General features: G+C 37.3%; 1 protein-coding gene across 1 annotated transcript in view; it reads right to left on the bottom strand.

Moving 5' to 3' along the window:
- The window catches only part of CCDC39 (coiled-coil domain containing 39), a 44,667-nt gene extending 39,281 nt beyond the window's left edge, over positions 1–5,386 (bottom strand). The window contains exon 1 of the mRNA XM_041731819.1: positions 5,185–5,386. Coding sequence (XP_041587753.1) covers positions 5,185–5,274 — 90 coding nt within the window. The 5' untranslated portion in view covers positions 5,275–5,386. The remainder of the gene's footprint in view (positions 1–5,184) is intronic.
- Positions 5,387–11,584: the final 6,198 nt, after the last annotated feature.

Here is an 11,584-nt window from a genome sequence, read left to right as displayed (position 1 = left end):
CTGTTTTTTAATTCACTCAGTCTATGGCTTTTGTTACAGCAACCCAAGCCAACTAAGACACTGATCTAAAAATGAAGGCATTTAAGGCTATAAGTTTTGTCTAAGTAAGATTTTTTATATTTCCAATTAATGTAGGTGTGAAGCACTCTTCTTTTATTGTTTTCTAGAAGCTGACTTTTTTCCCTTTCAATTTCTCCATGATAGAAGAGCTATCAGGAATATATATCTGAGAAATTGGCCTAAGTATTTAAAATGGATGTCTTAGCTCAGTTTGCCATAACAAAATATCATAGACTGGGGGACTTAAAGACCAGGAATTTATTTCTCAGAGTTCTGGGAGTTGGGAAGTCCAGGACTGAGGTGCTAGCCAATTTGGTTCTGGTGAAATCTCTCCTCCTGACTTACAGATAGTGCCTTCTAGCTGCATATTCAAATGGTGGAGAGACAGTTCTGATCGCTCTTCCACTTCATATAAAGATACTAATCCCATCATGGAGCCACAGTCTCATGATCTCATCTAAACCTAAGTACTCCCCAAACGCCCACTGCCAAATACCATCACAATGGAGATTAGGGATTCAATATACGAATGGGGAGGGGACATCAGTCCATAACAATGGAGGATAACTTTTAAGTTATTTATTACAAATGCTACTGGCTTATGATTAGAGAATGTGGCCTATAAAATTCCTCCCACTCATTTCTTTAATTGCAGTAAAATATTCATAACCTACTTTTTACCAAATAACGTTTTTCAGTATATATTAAAGTTGTATATTCAGTGTATATTAAAGAGTGTCATTTAGTATAGTATATTCATGTGTTGTGCAACCATTGCCACCATCCACCTGAAAATTTTCATCTTTCCAAACTGAAACTCTGTGCCCATTAAACCCTAATTCCCCATTCCTCTTCCCCGTAGCCCCTGGAAATCACCATTCTACTTGTATCTCTATGAATCTGACTACTCCAGGTACATCAGATAAGTGGAACCATACAGTATTTTATGTCTACCTTATTTCACTTCATATGACTTTAAGGTTTATCATTTACTTTTAATGTATTACAGATTTTGTTCTGGTATAGTAAATGATCCACTTTTGTAATGTTTTATGGACATATTCTTTAAAGTGTTTATTTAAGGGATATATATGCTCTCTGTGTTTATTTTTATTGCATTATTCATAGTTCAATATCCTTACTTTTGTCTATTAGGACTGTCCAATTCTGAGGAGGTCAATATGGTAGTATCCTATTACAACTGTATTTTTTTGTCAAAGTCTACTTGTATTTATAGTAGTTTTTACTTTTATGTATTTAGTTATTGTGTTGTTTGGAGCATACAGTTTTATAACTTTTATTTTCCTCGTCAGTTATAACTTTTATGATTGCATAATGAACCCAGAACAAAAGCATCTGCTTTTTTCAATGAAAGCATAATGATTAACCCTCCACAAGTTGATGATTCCTTCACTACAGAATTCCCAGACAATACTGTTTGCCTCTTTTAAATATAAAAAAGGTCATGCAAAGACCACTAGAATATTTATTGAAAACTTACATCATGTGAAGGATATCAAGATAAACAAACAAAAAGATCCCAAAGGGAACATAATTCAAGACACAAAGAAGACCTAATACACACACACACACACACACACACACACACACACACGCATATACACTCAGCAAGACTGTGAACAATACTGTACTCCTAAAACAAGACCATGTGCTACAAAAAAAAAACAAGCAAATAATCTGAAAATTTTAAAATATGATTGTAGAGTTGCCCAAATAAAAACCACAATATAAAAATGACACAAAATCCTAAAAGCTTCCAGAGATTAAAATTATAACCTACAAAGAAATGGAAAACATTCTAATATCAGATTACTCACCAACATCACTACTAGAAGATAGTACTTTCCAAATTCTGTAGGAAAAAAACATTTTTAACCCAGAATATTCTACCCATTCAAAACCATCAAATGTGAAATTAAATAAAGTACATTTTCAGATTTGGAGTTTACTTCCTATCACACTCCTCTTAGGGACACACAAAAAAGTATCCCATCAAAATAAGGAAATAACCCAAGAAAGAAGATATGTGATCTAGGAAACAGAGCATCAATCCGGTAAAGGAATAAAAGGAATTTTCAAGTTAACAGTTGGAAAATGGGCCTGTTGAAAAACTAGTCCCTATTAAAAAACACAGGACCCTAAAAGGAAGGAGTAGAGGAAGAAAGAAAGGATCTTGAAGATCTGAAACTATGATTTGAAGAATATAAACTTAAAGCAGGCAATACAAGAAATCAATTGGCAACCAAGGATGCAAGGAATTAAAATCACAGCACTATATATCTTTCCTGAAACAATATTTAAGGATAGAACCCATTAAAGTGAAAACTCCAAGAAAAGGTATACTGAGTAAAAGTGGCTGCATTAAGGACCATTAAATCAATTTATTTTTTTTAAGAATAAATCACTTTTTTTAAAAATTCGAGAGGCCGAATTTAAGAGAGAGACGCAGAGAGAGAGAGGCAGAGATACAGGCAGAGGGAGAAGCAGGCTCCATGCAGGGAGCCTGACATGCGACTTGATCCCTGAACCCTGAGATCACTCCCTGAGCCAAAGGCAGATGCTCAACTGCTGCACCACCCAGGCATCCCCATTAAATCAATTTAAATAAAAAACTAAGACTAAACACTTGTAGTAAATTAAGGACATTGAATAGAATGAAAACAAAATAAACCTTGATAATATAAAAATAATAAAACCACTATTTTTAATGGGGTAAAAGATGGTGGAAAGAAGTGTGACAACTAATTTGTTTGTCTTAAAAATGAAAAACGAAAGAGTAGGGAGTCAATCCATACCGTCAACAAATGAAACAAGGCATTTTTTTTTAATTTTTATTTATTTATGATAGTCACAAAGTGAGAGAGAGGCAGACACACAGGCAGAGGGAGAAGCAGACTCCATGCACCGGGAGCCCGACGTGGGATTCGATCCCGGGTCTCCAGGATCGCGCCCCTGGGCCAAAGGATGTCTGGAATATTTATTAATGCCATGATAGTCACACGCCTATAGTCAAGAGTAGGTATTTTGAAGAGGGAACACTCTATTTTTTTATTTTATATCCTTCTGTTCTGTTTGAAATTGCTTAAACGTACCAGAATTGCTTTTTTAAACGCCATTTTTTTCTTCAAGTGAAGTGATTATGACCCTCACTCTTATTTTTATTGCTCCGTAATTTTTAAATAGCTAGTATAATTTATATGCATAGAAAAGTATACAAATGTTATGGCAAGAATACCAAAAACTAACATCTTAATGGAAGTTTAACCTGCATTAATGTCCTTAGAGCTATATAACAATCCCGTGAAATAGTTATTTTATTTACTTCCAGTTTATAGAAGAAGAAACATGATCACTGCTGGTAAGACTCATGCACCGGGAGCCCGACGTGGGATTCGATCCCGGGTCTCCAGGATCGCGCCCTGGGCCAAAGGCAGGCGCTAAACCGCTGCGCCACCCCAGGGATCCCAACAAGGCATTTTTTTAAACAATAATTTAACCATTTCATTTTTTCTTAGTTTTTCCTAATGTTAAGATAATTTTAGCAACAATCACTATCTGTTGTAATTGAGTAATATGTACCTGAAATTCAACAATCCCTTTCTTTTTAAGTAAAATTATTTTTATTAATTAAAAATTTTTATGTTAAAAACAGCACGGATAGTAGGATTCCATTCTTATAATACTTGTTTGTCTTTTCTATCTCTGTATCTGTTGACCATGATGTCTGGAATATTTATTTAATGCCATGATAGTCACACGCCTATAGTCAAGAGTAGGTATTTTGAAGAGGGAACACTCTATTTTTTATTTTATATCCTTCTGTTCTGTTTGAATTGCTTAAACGTACCAGAATTGCTTTTTTAACGCCATTTTTTTTCTTCAAGTGAAGTGATTATGACCCTCACTCTTATTTTTATTGCTCCGTAATTTTTTAAATAGCTAGTATAATTTATATGCATAGAAAAGTATACAAATGTTATGGCAAGAATACCAAAAACTAACATCTTAATGGAAGTTTAACCTGCATTAATGTCCTTAGAGCTATATAACAATCCCGTGAAATAGTTATTTTATTTACTTCCAGTTTATAGAAGAAGAAACATGATCACTGCTGGTAATTAGGCTCTGAACCCAGGGCTGGATACTTCTTAATATTATTATTCCTCAGTACTCAGTGCTAAATCTCTTATATTCCCTAATGTTGCCCTTCATAAAACAAACAAAAAACTGCAGCCCTCTAATTTAGACATGAGTAAATGCATCCGTGTATTTTGGGGGAAAAAATCTTCAAAAAACAGTGAAGGATTTTCATTTTCATTTTTCAGAGGAAAGAAAACCTTCTCTTCCATTCCGTAAAGTAATGTAAACATCGGTCCCCCTTGCACCTGCTTCTAACACAACGCATTGCCACGTGATGGAACTTTACACTGACTCTTCAAGGTTTTTAAGAGTTTTCTGAGCCGGTTGCAATTTTATTTTTAACAACCATTATGCACTGGTTGCAAGCTGATGTGAAGTATGCCTTACTCCGAAAAATATTTTCTATCACTCTGCGACAACATTCTCACTTTGCGAAGCTGCACGCTGCACATTTTACATCCTTACTAGAACGTTCCTCTGGAACATATATATTTCTTCGGGTCCCTTTCAACTTTAAATGTCCCAGGCAGAAACTCAAAAAAGAAATGTCAACCAGAACGTGTTGGTTTATGAACAAACCGCAAACAACTGTTGCTACGAAAAAGAATAAACTGAGATTAAATAAAGTACATTTTCAGATGTACTTTGCAAGCCGCGCGGAATTCTGAAGAAGGAAAAAAACCAGACGCGGGAAGCAGCCCCTCCTCTCCCGCCCAGGAGGCTGGAAATAGGCAACACGGAGCCGGAGGGGCGGAGAGAGCAACGCCTCGGGCTTTCTAGTCCTGAATATTAATTATCGGTTCAATTTATATTTTGTGATGCTTAGCAGGTACCGAAAAGGGCAGGCGGGTGAGGGCGAAGGGATGAAACTGGGGAAGGAAAGGGGAGGGATAAAAGCGTCAGGGTATTCCCGCCAAGCAGAAAGCTCCCCCCTATGCCTCGCCTTCTTCACCTGACCCTTACCTGATCTTCCAGCATCTTGTTCTCCTCATTTGCCACCGGGATAGCAAACCCATCGTCCCAGTGCAGCTCCTCCAAGAACTCGCTACTCATGTCGGCAAACGGATCGGGGACCTCTGACAGGCTGCGGAGGAAAGATCCGCGCGTCCGGGGAGCCCGGGAGCTGCACGCGAGGGGACCCCCGGCGCCCGCAGAGCTCCGCAGGACCGACCACCGCAGCCCTAGCAACCGCCCCGCGCCCTTAGTTACCAAACAGGAAGTGCTCCGGCCGAGAGGCAAAACTTCCGGTTGAGAACTTGGAGGAGCGCTCGACTCCAGAGGCGCGCTGGGGTCGCCGGGCGCCCGCAGAAGTCCCCCTTAACTTCCGGCCCGGGCGGGTACCCGCGGGCGCTGCGGAGGGTGTAGAGTCGCTGGCGCCTGCCGCCTCCGGGACCGCGGGGCAAGGGGACCGCGGGGCGAGGCAGGCGCCGCCTGCACGCAGACGCGGGCGCGAACGAACACGGCGAACCCGACTTTGTTGTCAAGTGGTGTTGGCTGAGTTTCATCCGTGGATGAAATCTCAGAGGCCGACGGAGACGGCATTTGGAAGCGGAGTCCATCCCTTCGGGTCCCTGTGCGTTTTGATCTTCCTTTTCCCCTCCTGGCCTTCCTCCCACTGCTCAGGCCCGCCGGGCCCGCGCCGCGCCCGCACCTTTACCTCTCGTTACCTTTCCATCTGTTGACGTTCACAAATCCTTTTTCACATTAAAATCTGTATTTCTTCCTAATCTCGGAGGAAGGAAGAGCCGAGCCCACATTATCACCAAGGCAGAACCGGGCTGCAGAGGCGCCCCCTTTAGCCCGGCAAGCACCTCACCGAGCCGGTAATGCGATTCACCTGCTTGGCAGGTGACAGGCACCGGAGTTCACAGCCTCTGTTCTGTAGCATCTGAGAACTGGAAAGAATAAAACAATCTAATACTTTCATTTTCCAGATTAAAAAAAATAAAATAAAACAATCTAGTGCTTTCATATTCCAGGTTAAAAAAAAAACAATCTAATACTTTCATATTCCGGGTTTAAAAAAAAAATAAAACAATCTAATACTTTCATATTCCAGATTAAAAAAAATAAAATAAAACAATCTAGTGCTTTCATATTCCAGGTTAAAAAAATAAAACAATCTAATACTTTCATATTCCAGATTAAAAAAAAAAAAAACTTGAGGCTTCCTGGGGTGAAGCGATGAAAGTCAACAGGACCTAGGGAGCCTGGGTGGTTCAGGGGGTTAAGCACCTGCCTTCAGCTCAGGTCACGTTCCTGGGCTCCCTGCGGAGCGAGGAGTGGGCTTCACCCTCTCCCTTTGCCCCTCCCCCTGCCTCTGAGCTCTCTCTCTCTCTGTCTCTGTCTCTCTGAAATAAATAAATAATCTTTAAAAATAAATTAAAAAATAAAGACACCAGGACCTATACCAGGATACAGATCTCCTACTACAAACTCTGCTGTCTGCAATGAGAGGTGTTCTTGGCTGAAATACCCTCTATTACAGCAACATGAGTATAAATTTTGCTTATCCAATAAGCCTGTAGCCTTGTTTGCTTTCGAATTTTACTTTACCATTATTCGAATTTTACTTTACCATTATTTTGTTACATTTTTATTATAAAAAAATTTATAAGAATAGAGGGGGGCAAGAGGTGGGAAAAAAGAATACAGAACAGGATATGATGAGCACCCACGTCCTCATTATCCTGATTTAACATTTATATTTTGCCACCTTCACTTCATCTATATTTTTTGCTTAAGCATTTTATTAGTAAATCGCAGACATCATGACATTTCACCTCAACTACCTGAGCATGCATCACTAATGTTTAACGTTCAATATCCTATAACATAAATACAATATAATTATCACATCTATCAAAATTCTTGAATATCGTTTAATAACCATTTTGTATTTATATTTCTTCAATTGTCCTGAAAATGTCTTTTTATCATTGTTTTGTTACTTTTGAAATCTTGTAATTTCAAGCTTTGTCTCTTTGTGCTTATGTGATTTTCCATATAGTTAATCTTACGGACTATTTCTCTAGTCTCAAAGACTAGCTTTTTGTATTCTTTTTTTTTTTCTTTAAAGATTTTATTTATTTATTCATGAGAGACACAGGGAGAGAGGCAGAGACACAGGCAGAGGGAAAAGCAGGCTCCATGCAGGGAGTCCGACATGGGACTCGATCCTGGGACTCTAGGATCAGGCCCTGGGCTGAAGTCAGACTCCCAAACACTGAGCCACCCAGGGAACCTCAGCTTTTTGTATTCTTAAAAACATTTTATCTTTTATCTTCTATCACTATAGAAACATATACATGGTATATTTTACAGATGTGTAAAGACAACATGTGGCATATATTAGTGTGCTGAATGACATTACTCAGATGCAATAAAATTTTATTCTCAGAAATAACTTTTATACGTTTGACTATATATAGTGTATTCCATGCATCAAAGTATAATAAACACATTCCTTCACTGAAATACTGAATTTCTCTCTCTATATATAACTACCATTTTTAGAAAGGATTTTTATGTGTGTGCCTTTATGGAATACATTAAATGCAGCACAGTGCAGTGAATGGGATATACTTATTTTCATTCACTGTAAATAACATTGTACTTATTCACATATACAGCATTCTTAGAACTATCTTCTATCTTGGTAGAATTAGCATAGCATTTTACTCCTCACTTCTGTGAGCCTAAATTCCCAAGGTGGTGGAGGAGAAAGAAAGCTTGTAGAGAGAATTTCAACTAATATAGAATAATGGAAATTTAGATAACCTTAAATAACCTTATAAAAGACTATCTTTTATAATAGTTTAGTCATCCTACTAATGAAAATGATAGTATCCAGTATATATTAAGATGGCATGTAGTTATTTATACTGGAGATCTGTTATGGCAATGCTGCTTCCTAAAATTATGAGTGTTGTTCTGTCCATGTGTCTTAAACATTCCTTTCTAATTTGTCATCCCCATTACTAATGTGAAAACTGAGGCAGCTGCCTCAGCCTGTGCCAACCTGTTGATCCAGCTGTGTCAGTGTTAGCAGGCGCTACCAAATGTATGACTGCAGCTGTATTTGCTCTGCACTCCTCTAGGCCCCAAGCACATGAGAGGTCTGGCAGCCAAATCCGTGCAGAGTCCCATTCCTCATATCTCACGGACTCTATATCCTGAATTTCAGGATGACAATTATACAATGTTGAATTTTGTACAAAATGTCTGTGCATTCTCCTAATTCTACATGTCTGCCTTGAATCAATATTCCTGCTTCTCCACCTCATCACCACAGCCTTCTGTATCATCCAGTTCCCATTTTTATAATTCCACTTCTAGATTATAACTCTACTTGAATTTATTCAGATCTATACTTGGAAGCAGAACCCAAAGTTCTACAAGCTTTGTTGCTGACCATGAAACACTAAATTTAATCATAAAATGCTAAGGTAGATGCTACCCTTTTACTACCTCATTCCCAAGTAGATAACTTCATCCAAATCAGGTTGTTCAGGCTAAAATATGCAGAGATTTATGGTTTTGCAAAAATAATGTGACCTTTATTTAAATAAAAAAAGAAAAAATACATATATGTATAAAGGAAAAGAAAAAGATATCCTTTGCCTCCATACCAGCCTCATTCCCAAGAGGTTATCACTGCTTGGCATGTGCCCTACCAGCATTTTTTTAACTAAAGCTAGCTAGAGAGATAGATTAATTTTTCTTAGAGAAATAGAATCACATTATAACTATTCTTTTGCAGATTTATTTTTATCACTTAACAACAGTGGCCATGTTTCCGTATCAGTACATTAGATCTTTAGTCTTTTAATGGCTGCTGAGAATTCAGCATTATACATCAATTTTAACTTTTTAAACAATTCTACAATGAACATCTTTATAATGCAATATTTCATCAAGTCTGGGATATACTTATTTTCACATCTGAATATCTCTAAGCTTGGGATATGTACTTCTTCAATCAGTGGTATTTTCATTTTGGTGAATAAAATGTAACCCTGTCCACATATGTTTCTGCATGACCTATTCTTAGAAGTAAAATTAGTGGAAAACATATTTAAGCAATTTTATTTTGATAGATGCTACTAAATTCTTTCAAAACTAACAGAATATGGAAGTATCCTTGCATACCCTGTATATTATAAAGTAATATTTTACAACCTGAAGAGAAATATATGGTATCTTGCTTTATTGACAATTTTATAATTATGAGACTGAGCATCACATTTCTTCTGCTAACAATTTATCATATCCTAAGACAAATACCATATGATTTCATTCATATGTGGAATTTAAGAAACAAATGAACAAAGAAAAAAGAGACAAATAAAAAAAGACTCTTAACTATAGAGAACTAACAGATGGTAACCAGAGGAGAAGTGGGTGGGAGAATGGATGAATCAGGTCAAGAGAATGAAGAATGTGCTTACCATGACGAACACGGAGTAATGTTCAGAATTGGTGAATTACTATATTGTACACCTGAAACTGATATAACACTGCACGTTAATTATACCAGAATTTTTAAAATAATAAATAAATAAAATGTATCATATCCTTTGCCCATCCATCCTATTAGGTTGTCTCTTCTTTTTTAATTATAGCAATGCTTTCTATTTTATGGACAGTGTTTTTTGTGTATGTTTGTGTGTGACATATATGTATGAACAGTATTTTTCTCCCAATCTGTTTTTTGAGGGTTTTAAAACTTTGTTTTTGGTATGTTTTGCCATACATACCTGAGAAACTGCTCTTGTTGTCATTAGTATGCTTCATAGTCCAACAGGTACATTTAGCATCAACTCACCAGATCTATAGGCTGCATTCAGGTAAGCTCTTCCTTCCCTATTTCTTCTCATGGCTTTTATGACTGTCACTTTCCCATTAACCTTCTCAATCTCATTTGTTGCTTTATCTTGTCCTGTTTGGCTTAATGCTAGTATTCCTCAAGACCCAAAGCTTGCCTCTCTTCTCTTCTTACACTTGCTTCCCAGGTGATCATATCCATTTTCATGGCTTTAAATACCAAGGATCTCTTTAAGGATCCCCATTGGTATTTCTCTATCCCAGATCTCTCTTCTACACTCCAAACATATACCCTACTGCCTACCTGGCAGTCCCACTGAGATGTCTCTTAAATGAGATGCCTCAAATCTAATACAAGGTACAGGGCAGAGTTCTCAATTTCATCCCACCCATATTCCAAACCTCTTTCTCAGTCTTCCCTAGCACAGTAGAACCACACCATATATCCAGCTGTACGAAATCAAATTCCACTTCTATTGATTCCTTCCTCTTCCTTACTTTCCACCTCCAGTATATCACTACGGTCTCTCACTTCTATCCCCAAGTCTATATTGATTCTACTTCTCTCCATCCCCACTGCCACCACTCCAATTCAGACTGTCATCATTTCTCACTGCACTAACACAGCTGTTTCCTCAACAATCTCCCCACTTCCACTCTTGTTCTCCCAAAATCCATTGTCTCTCAATGGTTAAGGTAATCTTTTATTTCCAACAACTCATCTTGAAATGTTTCCCACATGCAGAAAAACTAAAGTAATTTTACAGTGAGCACCAATATCCCCTTCATCTACATGTTTCCTAGACCGTACCATTAAGTTTCTACTGTTCTTATGTTATCACTTGTCTATTCATTCATCAATCTATGTCGATGCATTTCAAAATAAATTGAAAGAATCAATACACTCTCCCCCTAAATACTTCACCACACATATGTTTACTTTTCTTTACATTATTTTCTACATAGCTAAAATTTATATACAAGGAAATAAATAAAACTTGTGTTTTTATATACACACACATCTGGTTAACTTAAACTCTCAAGATGTAGAACATTCACTCAGCATAATATTTTTGATCCATGTTGTAGTATCAATGGCGTATTTCTTTACACTGCTAAGAAGTAACACACTTTGTTCAGCCATTCTCCTAATGATGAACGCCTAGATTTTTTTCAGTTGGGGGTAATTATGAGTAAGGCTATTATAAATATACTTGCACAAACCTTTTATGAATACTCTTTTTATTTTGGAATAATTTTTGATTTACAGAAAAGTTGCCAAGTTCCTGTATATTCCTCATCCAGTTTGTTTTCTCCAATGTTACTACACATTACTATAGTACATTTCACAAAACAAAGAAGCCAATATTGATATATTACAGTGAACTAAAGTCCAGGTTTTCCAGTTCTTTTTTTATAGTTTATAATTTTTATTTAAATTTTAGGTAGTTAACATATCCAGTCCTTTCTTTAACGTTCTTTCGCCGTTCCAGTATCCAGTCCAGCAGACCACACTGCATTTTGTTATCATGTTTCC

Source organism: Vulpes lagopus, chromosome 17 (assembly GCF_018345385.1).
Source record: "Vulpes lagopus strain Blue_001 chromosome 17, ASM1834538v1, whole genome shotgun sequence".
In the NCBI taxonomy this organism is placed as follows: domain Eukaryota; kingdom Metazoa; phylum Chordata; class Mammalia; order Carnivora; family Canidae; genus Vulpes; species Vulpes lagopus.
This window is presented reverse-complemented; position numbering and strand designations above follow the sequence as displayed.